Here is a 15,946-nt window from a genome sequence, read left to right as displayed (position 1 = left end):
TAAAGGCCAAATGCAATGCCTTGAAATAATCAGCTTTGTTCGGTTTTCACTGAAAAAGGTTAGGATTGGGCATATTGAGTTCCCCTTTTAAAATAGCCTCTAGCATTTATCTTACCTCTCAGTATGAAATATTTTCTTCTTTGTTTACATAAATAATCCATGTTAAATACAATAACTAAATAAATCAAAGCAACATACCACAGCCTGGTATCTGATGCGAGGCTGAAGTGCAGAATGACGTCATATAAGATCGTGTGCTATTTAGAGACTATACGTTTTCATGCTAAGTATACTTTTGTCGCTGTTTGAAGCACACTGATTTATAGTTATTCTTAAAGCTATCATATTGATACCAAACGCCTAAAAACTTTAAAAAATAATAATTTCAGTGGGGTATTCAGACGCAGACCAAGCGCGTCCTGCATTTCCATCTGTAGCCGCTAAGGGGCGCTGTCTCATTCAGCACTCGTCAGCGATCAGAGCTCCGTCAGTAGCCTGTAGTGTGTCCTTCCTTCGTCCGCTCACTGGAAAAATAACAGTCTAGATAGGTGTTGTATATTTCACTCGATAAATATGTCTACAACGACTGGTGGCGGAGAGTTTGGCAACCCTCTGCGGAAATTTAAGCTCGTTTTCTTGGGCGAACAGAGCGGTAAGTGTTCAGCTACATGAGACGTGGACAGAGAGATGGGCAGGCCAGCTGAAAGGATGCTTCAGAGAGACATATATTACCAAATAAACATTTGTCAGTAAGGCAAAGCACCTAAAAACCGTTTACTAAAATTGATAGAAGAAACTGTTGTCATGAACAATATAGGAACATAAATAATGTGGCATTTAGCATCCCTTCATTACAACTGTATTATACTGCTATGATATCATATAGTTTCGCAACATATTATAACGTTATAATTTATATACAGTTTGGTTATTTTATAGCAGTATTTATATCTTCTTGTACACATCGAGGGAAGCAATAACATGTTTGTATTAGCATGTTTATGTTGTCTGCTCTTTACGTTAGTTAGCCAGAATGGAGCTCTCACATAAAAGGCCTTTTTTGTAAGCGATCACATCTATTACTATATTTTCCACATTGAATACAGCTAACAGTATGATATAAATGGTAATCAATGGCGTTCTTTGTATAAAATGGCACTGTTATGAAGATGGTTGTTAACGGTTAGCAATTAGCATGTTTCTAGCTAACCGGCTAGTATGTGACGATACAGATCTTAAGATCATAAACCACAAAAGGGACGTTTAATCGTCCACGTCACATCCACATTTTCGTTTCATAATGGCTGAATTGAACATAACGAGTCTGCTTTCTGCATTTCATAGCCAGTATTAATATGATGTGTTGCTATGAAAGCAGGACGGCGACACCCATGTTGCCAACACATCGATCAGAGTTCAGAAGCACACACTGCAGAAAGATGCATTCACCATAACTGTGACCCCGGACCGCATTTCTGACTTCATAGGGTCAATTTGAACACACCTATGATGCATAACAATACTGTATAGGTTGACATGACGCTGGGATTTTAAGCAGCCGACTCTAATGCTGTATTTGTTGTTCTCTTTTGTCCTGTAGTGGGAAAAACTTCACTTATCACCAGGTTTATGTATGACAGCTTCGACAATACCTATCAGGTAACACCTCACCTGCCTTAAAATCATGCTGCTTATGTGGCAGGCCTCGGTGACGTCATAGTTTGTGGTGTGCCAATGTAACTACGTATCTTAAAGCAACAGTTCACTGTTTATGAAATGAGCAGACAGTTCGTTAAATGAAAATATGCTGGTAATTTTCTCACCATCAGGCCATCCAAGGTCACATTTTATCTCAAGTAAGAAGGTAAAGAAGATATTTAGTTTAAATCATGGTCCTAGGTGAGGTCCACAGGTTCAGTGTTTTTGGTTTGAAGGTGTGTAAATTAACAGCAAATTGTTATTTTATGGCAATCTATCGCTTTAATATCACCCTTAATGTATTATTGTTTACTTTTTCAAACCTGTATCATGATTATGTGACAAAATTGTAAGGTTTGAGTCTTGGTCCTTAAAAAACAGTTCCCTTTAAAAAAAATATTTGGAAAATTATTTACTTATGCTTGTGTGGTTTCAAACTTGTGTGACATTTGTTATACAATACTTTTTTCTTTTTGGAGAGTTATTTTATTAATGGCCTGTTGTTCATTGTACATTGTTTACTGGTGTTTTTTCCCCATAGGCAACTATTGGTATAGACTTTCTGTCAAAAACCATGTACTTGGAGGACCGCACGGTAGGTCAACAGAGATCAACCCTATGTTTCTTATGTTATTAGTGGAGTCTTTGTGTGTCCAAACCTTTTGTTGTAATAAACATCTGTTTTAATGTATATAAAAGCTGAGTCTGTGAAAACCCAGCTAAAGTAATTTTCTGCATAAAATCATATTATCTTTATAATGTAAAGAACATTCTGTGAAAAATAACCTTGATATCTTTAATATTGACTGAGTAAGGTCATGTCAAAGATTGAAAATGAACTTAATCTCATAATTAGATTGAGCCTTTAGTAGTGATGCACCGATGTATCGGCCACCGATATTTATCGGCCGATTTTAGATGAATTTGAAACCATCGGCATATCGGCAATAGCACGAGAAAGGCCCATACCGATTGTTTATTAATTAACTGCATAAAGAAATCCATTATATGTAAAAAAAAATGAGTTGATGTTGTTAATGAAATAAATGCTGAATAGCAAAAACCACCTTTGAAGGTTGTCATGCTGTCTTATTATATTTGTTTTAGCTTAATTTGTGCCTCTCTTATTATGTTGGTCAGTTGAATGTTAATTAGATCCATGTTCAGTACAAACAATTTGATGCAGAAATAAACTAGCTAATAGACCAACTCTATAGTATTGTATACAAGTGTTTAATATTGGTTTCGGCATCGGTATCGGCCAGAAGTTGTCTGTTTAAATCGGTATCGGTATCGGCTCAACAAAATCCTATCGGTGCATCCCTAGCCTTTAGCATGGACTTCACAGACAGTCTCACATATCTTTCAGTGTTCACAATAGCATACTGTTTTGACACACACTGACTCTGATCTGTACACCAGTCATTCACCTTGACAGTTTTTTAATATCACCTGTAAAGGCTTGATACATCTTAAAGGGGACATATTATGAAATCTGACCATGTTTAAGTGCTATAATTGGGTCCCCAGTGCTTTTATCAACCTAGAAAATATGAAAAAGATCAACCCAGTAACTTAGTTTTGTTAAACCGTTCTCTGCAAGCATGTGAAAAATTAGATAATTGAAATCTGGCTCCCCTTGTGATGTCAAAAGGGGATAAAACCGCTCCTTAATCTGCCCTATCCAATCACAGCACTGGCATTTAGTGCAAAGATCAGCTCATTTGCATTTTAAAGGACACCCAAAAACGGCACATTTTTGCTCACACCTACAAAGTGGCAATTTTAACATGCTATAATAAATGATCTATATGCTATTTTAAGCTTAAACTTCACATATGTACTCTGTGGACACCAAAGATTTATATAACATCTTAAAAAAGTCTTGTGAAATGTCCCCTTTAATGTCCGTGTCACAGGTCAACATCAGTTATAATTTGCATAATTCCTTAGTGCATGCTTACATCTTATCACTCCTATGCCATTAGTTTGTCATTTATTTTAAGTTCACATTTTAAGTTTGGTTGTGTGTTTGTCCACCCTCACCCCACTCTCTTCCATGCCTGTTGTGCTGCATGGACGGTCATAGATTCGGCTACAGCTGTGGGATACTGCTGGGCAGGAACGCTTCCGTAGCCTCATTCCCAGTTACATCAGAGACTCAGCAGCTGCAGTGGTGGTCTATGATATAGCAAGTAGGTAGCTAGTGCTCCTGCTTCACCACATGGTGGGGTAAAGTTGGGTAGTGCTTGAGTAAATGGCACTCATGTAGCCTAATAATTATGCTGGTTTAATTCATATAAACAATCTTCATGCTTGGTACTGTTCCTATAGCTCGATTGGTAGAGCATTGTGTTAGCAGCTCACGGGAACCGGGAACACAGATGCTGATAAATACACTCACCTAAAGGATTATTAGGAACACCATACTAATACATATACATATACATACTAATACTTGTACATGGCATTGATTCAACAAGGTGCTGAAAGCATTCTTTAGAAATGTTAGCCCATATTGATTGGATAGCATCTTGCAGTTGATGGAGATTTTTGGGATGCACATCCAGGGCACGAAGCTACCGTTCCACCACATCCCAAAGATGCTCTAATAAGTTGAGATCTGGTGACTGTGGGGGCTATTTTGGTACAGTGAACTGATTTTCATGTTCAAGAAACCAATTTGAAATAATTGTGCTTTGTGACATGGTGCATTATCCTGCTGGAAGTAGCCATCAGAGGATGGGTACATGGTGATCATAAAGGGATGGACATGGTCAGAAACAATGCTCAGGTAGGCCGTGGCATTTAAACAATGCCCAATTGGCACTAAGGGACCTAAAGTGTGCCAAAAATCATCCCCCACACCATTACACCACCAACACCAGCCTGCACAGTGGTAACAAGTCATGATGGATCCATGTTCTCATTCTGTTTTAAATTCTGACTCAACCATCTGAATGTCTCAACAGAAATCGAGACTCATCAGACCCGGAAACATTTTTTTAGTCTTCAACTGTCCAATTTTGGTGAGCTCGTGCAAAATGTAGCCTCTTCTTCCTATTTGTAGTGGAGATGAGTGGTACCTGGTGGGGTCTTCTGCTGTTGTAGCCCATCCGCCTCAAGGTTGTGCGTGTTGTGGCTTCACAAATGCTTTGCTGCATACCTCGGTTGTAACGAGTGGTTATTTCAGTCAAAGTTGCTCTTTTATCAGCTTGAATCAGTCGGTTCATTCTCCTCTTACCTCTAGCATCAACAAGGCAAGCCCACAGGACTGCCGCATACTGGATGTTTTTCCTTTTTCACACCATTCTTTGTAAACCCTAGAAATGGTTGTGCGTGAAAATCCCAGTAACTGAGCAGATTGTGAAATACTCAGACCGGCCTTTCTGGCACCAACACCCATGCCACGTTCAAAATTGCTTACCCATTCTGACATTCAGTTTGGAGTTCAGGAGATTGTCTTGACCAGGACCACACCCCTAAATGCATTGAAGCAACTGCCATGTGATTGGTTGATTAAATAATTGCATTAATAAGAAATTGAACAGGTGTTCCTAATAATCCTTAAGGTGAGTGTATGTGCCATAATCTATGCACTGTAGGTCATTTTGTATAAAATACTTTGCTTACCAAGTTTGGTCAAAATCATATAAACATGTTCAGCAATACTTATGACTAAAGAGTGCCATTTTCAAAGCATCTTGCAGAATGCAGCATCATTCAGAAACCAAGAATGGAGAAATGACTTTAAATGTTTTATTAAAACATATGTGTGACCCTGCCTGTGAAAACCCTGCTAAAATAATTTTTAGTGATTTACGGTTTTCTGTATAAAATCATCATACATAATGTCAAGAACATTGTGTAAAAATATATTGACTGAATAAGGTTATGTCAAATATTGAAATCATTGACTGAAATCAAACATTGATGCTCCAAATCTGATCAGACTTCAGCCTGGGTTTCACAGGCAGAGTCACGTTTTGTTCCTACATACGAAACTTAAAGATTTCAATTAAAGCTGATTTTAACGCTCGACAACTTCAGAAGCAAAATTTTGCTTTTCTCTTGGTGCATTTCTCCACTTCCTTGATGTTTGTTTCTTTGTTTTTGTCTTTTTCTCCTAACCCCTTGCCCTATCTTCTGCCTTATGTCTTTATATCTTCATTCTTATCTGGTCTACCCCTCTGCCTTTCTTTTTCCCTGTTTTCTTTGCACACACGGTTTGCTGGTCCCACAGGTTCGGCTCCAGCTGTGGGACACTGCAGGGCAGGAGCGCTTCCGCAGCCTCATTCCCAGCTACATCCGAGACTCCACTATTGCTGTAGTGGTCTATGACATCACCAGTGAGTCTCAGCCTCACTCATTCGGTCAACAGGGCACAGATAGCTAAATTTAGCTGATGCTACTAGGTCGTGCTGATGGTTCACCTTAGTATGAGATCAAGTGTAATTTTTGTATGTAATTATTAAAAGGTAGATCGAATATGCTTCTCTTTTAACAGCTTTGTGTAAAGGAAAACATTGGGTGTGCAGTTGAAATGACCTGTGCGTTAACTCAACTGCCCTCTGGTTATGTTAAACTTCATACTAACAGTCTGCTTGCACACTTTCTTCTAAGAGTTTGCCTTTGAAGTGTGATTTATTCACTTTTATTGTGCATTGTTTGATTTTGACACAGTCTGCACTCTATGAAATCACGTCACACAGAGGTATTTTTCTTTTTGTTCTCCTTCAGACCTTAACTCCTTTCAGCAAACCTCAAAGTGGATAGATGATGTCAGAACAGAGAGAGGAAGTGATGTCATTATCATGCTAGTCGGGAACAAGACAGACTTGGCTGATAAAAGGTACAGTCTTTGGAGATTAGAATAAATTGCTGAAAGATGCCGTTTATATTTTAAGGTCACTGTATTTGCATAAAATTTTTGGATTTGGCAGATGCCAAGTTCAAATGCAGTCAAGATGCATTTTATGGTGTTCAATGGCTTTGCTAGCATCATTCTGATGATTAGTAGAGCTACACGAAAACATATAGTTATAAACACAGCCTGGGTTTAATAAACAAGCAAGAATGCCATCACTTACAGATCATTTCTTCAGATTTCTGTTTTCAGTCTTTTAATCTTCTTTTTTTTTAGTTATTGTTATGTTTGCAGTTTTTTGTGTACAGTTATTCCTTTATCATCAATTTGAGTATTGTGTTCAGTCTTGTTTTCTCATGTGTTGATTTTGTTTTTAAAATACCATCACTGCTCTTGTTTTTTTTTTCACATCCATTCTAATTTGAACTGTGTCCACAACTCTATTATGGACTATGGCAGACAAGTTTCACTAGAGGCAGCAGAGAAAAAAGCCAGAGAACTGGGTGTGATGTACATAGAGACCAGCGCCAAAGCTGGTTATAACGTCAAACAGGTGGGTCATACAATATGGTTTTAGTTTAAACCTTCAGTAACTGTGCGTTCACACCGGCCAACGGCGAGAGCACCAGGTGGCCGGAAGTCATTTATTTTCAGTGAGAGATGGTAAGCTTGTGAGCAATTTTGTCCCCCCTGGCATTTCTGCCCCCTTAGGACCCCCGTGTGATTACACTGGCTTAAAAAAACTCCTCGTGGGTAGTTTTTTTAGCAGCTTATTCCAATTCCTACTAAATCGCATTATGATTGATGTCGTTAGAACGTTATTAAAATTACAATTGATGTCTTTTAAATTATATGTTTCATGTAGTTGTATATAAATAAGACTATAGGTGGTGAGATCTACACATTGCTTGTGTCATTTTATTATTTAGATATAATATACTGTACCGTTTCCACTTTTGTACTGTGCAAAGTTAATAAATTACTTGTATAGAACATGATTATTACATAGTTAAATCACACATTAAAATTTCATTTATATCATTTATAAGCCATGATTACTACACTTTTACTATAAAAAAAACTACATTTTATAAGGTATGTTAATAATTTGCGAAAAAAAAAATTTGTAAAGCAGATGATGACACAAAACTAATGAGGTGTCTGCAACATACACCGCATTCCAAATTATTATGCACATGCCATTTTTGTTTATTTTTCCAATACAGTCAGTAAGTTTATAAAAATTTTTTACCCTCAACATTTATATCACACTGTGGATGTTATTCTATTTAAATAAAATAATAATGTCAAAAGATATTTTTGCAGTTCTTGGGATTCCAGAGACACCAGCGGGTTTAAAAACATGTTTCCCTCTTAACGGTGGCTTTTTTTATTGCTGCCTTTTCCTGATATTTTCCTAAAAATATATTTTAAAAAGCCTTTATATTCAAATCTTTCTATATTCAATGATTTCTCTTTAGGTCCACCAAATATGAATTGTTTTTTAAGATAATGCACACTTTTTTGTCTTTAGAAAGATATTTTTTCATACCCATATTGTATGAGAACTGCAACTTGCTTAATAATTTGGAACACCATGTTTTTATATATTTTTTAAGTATCTTTAGACATTTTTTTTCATTTAAATATAGTGGCATCCACTCTGTCATGTAACTGTTGAGGGTAAAATAAAATTTGTAGACTTACTGACTGTATTGGAAAAATAAACAAAAATGGCATGTGCATAATAATTTGGAAACACGGTGCAAATATTAGTTAATTATTATATATATATATATATATATATATATATATATATATATATATATATATATATATATATATATATATATATATATATATATATATATATATAATAATTAACTAATATTTGCATAAAAAATTTAAGCTTTTATTTAAAAAATATTTAGTATGCTTCTATTTTGTACAAAGTAATTAGCTTGCTAGGCCGCTAATGCAGACGAGATATCGTGATGACAAATTTTGACCAGGCATTATTGCTAGGTACTAGTCGGGGTCCTAGGGGGGCAGAATTGCTTATGACACCGACTGCGCGGAACATCTTGGATGGTGTGAGGGTCGAGGAGAGTTAAAATCAACTTAACCTTATGGTAATCAGCTATGATGTGGTTCGGCGGCAACCAATCGGAAGGTGGAAATGTTCAGCAGCAACCAATCGGAAGGCGGAAAAGGATTCCAGAGAAGTGTCAGAGCATCCACTACTCTTTTTCTATAGCGTCCTTGGCAGGGCAGCCAAAGTGTTTTTGATGCTCTCGACGGCGGCGGTGTGAATGTACAGTAAGGCTTCTTGCTTGCAGTATATACAACAACTTAAAGGGATAGTTTCCCCAAAAATGAAAACCTATCTGAACCCCCATTGTCTTCCATAGTATACTTTTTCCTACTATTGAAGTCAATGGTACTTCTGATCGGTTTCCTTAAAAGTCTTACTTTGTGTTCATCGAAATTTACAAAGTCAGTGTGGCTTTGATCGGTTTTCATTTTTGGGTGAACTATCCCTTTAATATCTGTCGACAGAAACTGTGGCATGCAAATGATTACCACAAAAAAAATTTCCTCATTTTGTACAAATGATCACCTAAAATAGAATAACCTTATGATGGAAGTCTTGAAGGCAAGTGTGCAACACCTCATAACACCTATAATTTGCAGCTATCACACTGGTTTGTGTGTGTTAGTATGAGAGTGGCTTGAAAGATGGATTTATGTTATAAAGCTATAAAGTAAACCTTGTTATATCATTTTTGCTTGTTATCCACACAAGGATACCAAAAAGGGCATAATGGGCCCACATGAAAAAATTGCACAGAAAGCTGCAGAATTTCACAGAATGGGAGCATTATCAAACAAAAATCGTTCTCCTTATTCCATATAACATTAGCAGAAACTTGTGTAGTAAACAAGAGATTGGGCGGTACCCTTTTAAAAAGTACCCTTTTAAAAAGTACATATTTGTGCCTAAATCCAGACTTAGAAAGTGTCCAGCATCAGTTTTTTTTTAAAGCCCTTGAAGTAATTTTTTTTTACATATTGGATTAAGGTCTGAACTTACTATAACCATTATTTTTAGAGGATTTAAATGTTTTTTTTTCTATAGAATCATTTTTTAGATTATCATTATCAAAAATTATCATTACCGCAACATGATATTACATTAAATATATGCATTTACAAACTCATGTTTTGGTAATGAGAACTAAAAAGTTGTCTAGGTACTATGACAAACAAAATTTCAACTTTTATCTGGAGAGAAAAAAATAAGAACTGCTTTTATGTTAGCCATCTTGAGTGTCACAGTCAATTATGTCCCTTCCAACAAATGTTTTTTTTGAAAATTTTAGTTCCTTGAGGGCTTAAACAATGATTGAAAATTGTTGCGGAGGATGAGAAAAATTTTCTTGAACACATTTATATTCCTTATTATTGTCTCTACATTTACCAATGATCACCAAATAGCACACGTTTCTTTACTGTAAATGTTTATAGTATAACATGCACTGAAGCTTTTTATTTTTTAGATTTTTAATTATAAATATTTTTCAAATATGTCAAAGATCCCAAATCCAGTCATGGACACGTTGCGGTAATGAAAATTTCCCCCTTAAATGTAGAAAAAACAACAAAATTGGTTTGTAAGTGTCATTAGAAATCATGTGCAAAATAGTATGTGTAGAGATGTTTGTAACTGTATGCTTCTTATTTTGATACTCTTACTTTGCATTTACTTTTTTTATCAGAATGTTTCCTGACACTTCATAAGTCTAATTTCGCGAGAATCACACAAGTGTATACAGATGGTAAATGTTTTTTCAATATCAGAATCGTCCGTTAAAAAAATTGGTCGACCACTACTACTTTAAAGGCCGAGGTATTTTTTACACGTATGGTCGTACGCGACTGCCGTATTTGGAAACCCTGCACGTATTGAAACCCTGCGTACGTTGTACATGTAGGTCGTGCATGTGTCTACAGGAGATCATAGTATGTAGCACAGGAGATGCATTGCATTTTGTCGCAACGCGCCTTAATCAAACATCTGTGTACACATACGAGTAAAATAAACTAAATGTGCATTCGACCGCACATTCGCGTACACCTGAAAAAGTGTTTTTTTATTATTGTGGATTGTTAACGTGTGGCTGATCCACACTGCAGCGATCACCTTTCAACTTTACAATTTCAGCTGTCTATCTTCTTTGATGGGGTCCTATCACAACACTAATCTCTCTTCTTTCATTATTAATCTGAACTTCAGTCAGTCTTTTTCTCTTTCTTCCTGATGCATTTCTTTTGTCTGTCTGTACTTCTTTCCTCGTCCCCCTCCCTGCTCCGGTCGAGCAGACAGATCACTACAGAGGAGGGAGAGCAGAGGGCTAAGGAGCTGAATGTCATGTTCATTGAAACCAGCGCAAAGACTGGCTACAATGTCAAACAGGTAGACTCCTAGAGAAAGATATGGATGGCCCAACCCTACCTTCCCTCCACCACTTTATCTACCTTTGGTTTCTATCTTTTTCGGCCTCACCCGTCGTTAGTTTTTTTAACCCCACATTACGATATTGCTTGAGTACTGTGGGCTGCTGTTGTGTTTTTCATCTTTACTTTGCTGTGCCACAGACATCTTCTGCATGTCGGCCAAATATTGTTGTTGTCTTTATGTGCTGTGTTGTTGTGCCACTTTTGTTTCAGACTATATGTAGAAATTTGTTGATTTATGCAAAAGCTTTTTATCACCATATTATATTGCTTAAGTTCTCAGATAAGTAGAATATAGATTTGATTATCTTTAGAAATCCATCTTTTCTATACTTAATGGGAGTATGGACATTTGTACATATCACATAAATGTAGTTTCAGATGAACTGTAGATGCATTGATTACTGTACATATTATGCAAAATCCACCTTTACAAGTTGTTTGGACAACCCTACAGTGAAAAAATCCCCCTCTCCTTTTTTTATTCCCCATTTAACCAAAGCAGTCTCATTAGACATGCAGTATTGATTCTCTTGTTAATGTGACGTCACACTGATAAAGCCCCGCCCATAGCCATCGACTGACTGGTTGATATTAAACAAAGGCTTTTCAAAATGTGTTTGTTAGCACGTTGAATGTCGCTAAAGATACTATTTTCTTAGACTGTATTCAAAGAAATCAGATCTATTTTTAGCCAAAAGCGTTTACTGTTTGTTGTTAAGGGATTGAAGAGTTCATTTGCATTTAAAGCTGCACACATGAAAACAACGCTTCCACCCAAATTGGGCCATTTTGGACATGCTATAACAAATGATCTGTGAGGTATTTTGAGGTGTAACTTCACAGACACATTCAAGGCACACCCAAGACTTGCATTACAACTTGTAAAAATGGGCATAATATGTGACCTTTAAATTTAAATAGACTTGTAATTAACTTTTTAATCAATAAGGTTTCAATGCTTTTTGTTGTAGCTGTTTCGTCGTGTTGCTGCTGCTTTGCCTGGAATGGATAGTACACCGGAGAAGAGCAAAGAGGACAGTATCCTTTATATACATCAGACAGCATTTGTATATATAGCATATATATATAGTGAGGAAAATAAGTATTTGAACACCCTGCTATTTTACAAGTTCTCCCACTTAAAAATCATGGAGGGGTCTAACATTCTCAACAAAGGTGCATGTCCACTGTGAGAGACATAATCTAAAAAAATCCAGAAATCACAATGTATGATTTTTTTTAACTATTTATTTGTATGATACAGCTGCAAATAAGTATTTGAACACCTGAGAAAGTCAATGTTAATATTTGGTACAGTAGCCCTTGTTTGCAATTACAGAGGTCAAACGTTTCTGTAGTTTTTGACCAGGCTTGCACACACTGCAGGAGAGATTTTGGCCCACTCCTCCACACAGATCTTCTCTAGATCCATCAGGTTTCTGGCCTGTCGCTGAGAAACACAGAGTTTGAGCTCCCTCTAAAGATTCTCTATTGGGTTTAGGTCTGGAGACTGGCTAGGCCACGCCAGAACCTTGATATGCTTCTTACAGAGCCACTCCTTGGTTATCCTGGCTGTGTGCTTCGGGTCATTGTCATGTTGGAAGATCCAACCTCGACCCATCTTCAATGCTCATAACTGAGGGAACGTGGTTGTTCCTAAAATCTCGCAATACATGGCCCTGGTCATCCTCTCCTTAGTACAGTGCAGTCGTCGCCCTGTCCCATGTGCGGAAAAACACCCCCAAAGCATGATTTTACCACTCCCATGCCTCACAGTAGGGATGGTGTTCTTGGAATGGTACTCATCATTCTTCTTCCTCCAAACACGTTTAGTGGAATTATGACCAAAAAGTTTTATTTTGGTCTAATCTGACCACATTACTTTCTCCCATGAGTCATGACTCCTCTGGATCATCCATATGGTCATTGGCAAACTGAAGACGGGCCTGGACATGTGCTGGTTTAAGCAGGGGAACCTTCCATGCATGATTTCAAACCATGACGTCCTAGTGTATTACCAACAGTAACCTTGGAAACAGTGGTCCCAGCTCTTTTCAGGTCACTGACCAGCTCCTCCCGTGTAGTTCTGGGCTGATTTCTCACCTTTCTTAGGATCATTGAGACCCCACAAGGTGAGATCTTGCATGGAGCCCCAGTCCGAGGGAGATTGACAGTCATGTTTAGCTTCTTCCATTTTTTAATGATTGCTCCAACAGTGGACCTTTTTTCACTAAGCTGCTTGGCAATTTCCCTGTACCCCTTTCCAGCCTTGTGTGGAGGTGTACAATTTTGTCCCTAGTGTCTTTGGACAGCTTTTTGGTCTTGGCCATGTTAGTAGTTTGATTCTTACTGATTGTATGGGGTGGACAGGTGTCTTTATTCAGCGAACTACCTCAAACAGGTGCATCTAATTTAGGATAATAAATAGAGTGGAAGTGGACAGACTAAAGGCAGACTAACAGGTCTTTGAGGGTCAGTATTCTAGCTGATAGACAGGTGTTCAAGTACTTATTTACAGCTGTATCATACAAATAAATAGTTTAAAATATCATACGTTGTGATTTCTGGATTTTCTTTAGATTACGTCTCTCACAGTGGACATGCACCTATGATGACAATTTCAGACCCCTCCATGATTTCTAAGTGGGAGAACTTGCAAAATAGCAGGGTGTTCAAATACTTATTTTCCTCACTATATATATATATATATATATATAAATGTGCGTGCGTGTGTACAGTGTGTAATAAATATGTACTAATTTTTATACACACATAAATTATGAAACTTTTATTCTGCAAATGATTAGTCGCAATTAATCGTTAAGCAACTCTAGACTAGATGTAATCTGCCTTGACCGTCAGCTGTGTAAAACATGCTTTGATCTTCCGATACAGATTATAGGTCGATATATCGGTCCATTCCTAGTTTTTATTTATTATCCAGGGTAAATATTTCTTGAAATGTTTCACTAACTAACCCTTAACCTGAACTTTCAGTGATCGATATCAAACTTGAGAAGCCTCCAGAGCTGCCTGTTACCGAGAGCAGCTGCTCGTGCTAGTGAGCAGCCTTAACCCTCACCAGACCCTGCGTCCCTGCACTCGACCCCTCACACAAACACACACACCCAGCTTGCCTCTCAGTGGTCACTCGCTCCTCTCATGACCCCGCGTCATTAGCGGAGAACCTTTTGTTTCTCTTTGACTCAGTGACTTTTCAGAGTAACCGTGTGGATGTGCAATTACTCTGTATTAAAACGGGATTCCAAAATGCATATATTAATGGATAAAAGTAAAATCACAGCATAGATTAAATGCTAAAACCATTCAGTTTCCATCTATTCTGGCTGCATGGCAAAATATGGGATTGCAGACTGACCAAGCTCATGCGCTTTTGAGTTCTTGAACTTATTTTAACATCAGTGCTGTCGTAGTTGTCGTGAAGTTAACATGTTTCAGAAAATTCAACTGTGTGTAGAGAACCGGGGCTGACAATTTGAGGCATTCAGTTTTCTTTTTTATTTACCGGAGGAGTTGCAAGGAAGAACTTGGCATTATTGTATATGAAAGGCTGTAAACTTCTGTTACTGCTTTTTTACGTGAACATTACACACCTTTTTTGACCCTATGTTGTTTTTTTTTATTGTTGTGAAATGTCATCATGGACAGACCATATACTGAATAATCTGTATAACTGGATGTTTTCATGTTAAATATGGTATTAGGGACCATGTATAATTTAAGGGTCTTTGTTTGAGGAACAAAATGTACAAATTTCATTCTGTGCAGGCTAATTTTATACAGGAATGTATTGAACTGTGGAGAAATAGATATTACGAATATAACATTCTTAGGAAAGGGAAATTAAATTAGTTGTAAGCTTATTTAATTTCAAGATATTCACTCACTTACCCAACTGTAGTAACGAAACCTAACGTTAATTGTGTAAATGTGTATGTACTAACAAAACTGTACACATCACTTGGATATCGCAAGCATCTGGAATTTACACTAAGGGATGAACGCTTCTTGTCTGAGTCTCCCTGCTCATCTCTTCATCTTTTGCCTTGTTTTTGCTCTGCAAGTGTAGGAACAGCATGCAGTTTAGAGACGGTTTAACACGAAATGCCTTGCTTGTTTTGTTCTGTCATAGTGCACCAAATCAGGCCACTGTGTTGTGGTTTGCTCGCCTATAAAAATCGCATAGAGCTAATGAGGTTTTATTCAACAGGATATTTAGATTTCTGAAATGCGGCTATTGCTTAGTGTAGAGACACGTCTTGGTATTGCTTGTTATAAGACTGTTGGTTTCATGTGTTTATTTATTATCTGATTAGCTGGTGAATCAGTGTGTTGTATGCTTGATGGGAATGGCAGTTAATGTGTAATCGATGTATAATTTGCATTGCTGACTGGCTACTGTATCATGAAAACCTAGTCGTGTCACTATCTTGCCAGTATGGCCACATTCATAGACTCTCACTTCCCTGATGTTGAGTTTTAAGAATAAATTTTGAATTTGCTTTTTTTGACTGGTGAGGTGTCACTCAAACCAAAACCCCCACCCAAATTTCTCGCTCTGTAAACAAAAGTCGAAAAGGACATGAATTGTGTTTTTAAACATTAACATTTGATATGTAAGATTTAAACGAGAGTTAAATTCCTCCTGGACAGCTCTATCACTTGTCACTGACTGAATACTCAGCTGTGTGCTAATCTGAAGTGTGTTGGTCTGTTTGGCTGTCTACTAGTTTAGCAAAGTTTGTGTGAACAAAGTACTATCACTATATGCTGTATAAAACAGAAGGTTAATAAAGAGACACCAAAATGTATCACATGAATAAAAAATATTTCACCAAA

The 15,946-nt window shown here is 37.2% G+C and overlaps 1 protein-coding gene across 5 annotated transcripts; it reads left to right on the top strand.

Annotated features, from left to right (window-relative positions):
- Positions 1–438: 438 nt before the first annotated feature.
- rab41 (RAB41, member RAS oncogene family) lies at positions 439–15,946 on the top strand. Of its 5 annotated transcripts, XR_012357956.1 has the most exons (9): positions 439–652; positions 1,601–1,659; positions 2,240–2,293; positions 3,788–3,893; positions 6,439–6,550; positions 7,025–7,118; positions 10,949–11,042; positions 12,058–12,124; positions 14,084–14,154. XR_012357956.1 is itself a non-coding variant. In XM_055178847.2 (8 exons), the coding sequence occupies exons 1-8, from the start codon at positions 574–576 to the stop codon at positions 14,146–14,148; spliced, it is 636 nt and encodes a 211-aa protein (XP_055034822.1). In that variant the 5' UTR covers positions 442–573; the 3' UTR covers positions 14,149–15,946. The 5 variants fall into 5 exon arrangements, 4 of the variants coding, with proteins under 4 accessions (XP_055034822.1, XP_055034823.1, XP_055034820.1 ...); XM_055178847.2 differs by lacking the exons at positions 3,788–3,893; positions 7,025–7,118 and adding an exon at positions 5,942–6,047 and having other exon boundaries at positions 442–652; positions 14,084–15,946; XM_055178848.2 differs by lacking the exon at positions 7,025–7,118 and having other exon boundaries at positions 442–652; positions 14,084–15,946.

This window comes from Misgurnus anguillicaudatus, chromosome 16, assembly GCF_027580225.2.
Source record: "Misgurnus anguillicaudatus chromosome 16, ASM2758022v2, whole genome shotgun sequence".
In the NCBI taxonomy this organism is placed as follows: Eukaryota; Metazoa; Chordata; class Actinopteri; order Cypriniformes; family Cobitidae; genus Misgurnus; species Misgurnus anguillicaudatus.
This window is presented reverse-complemented; position numbering and strand designations above follow the sequence as displayed.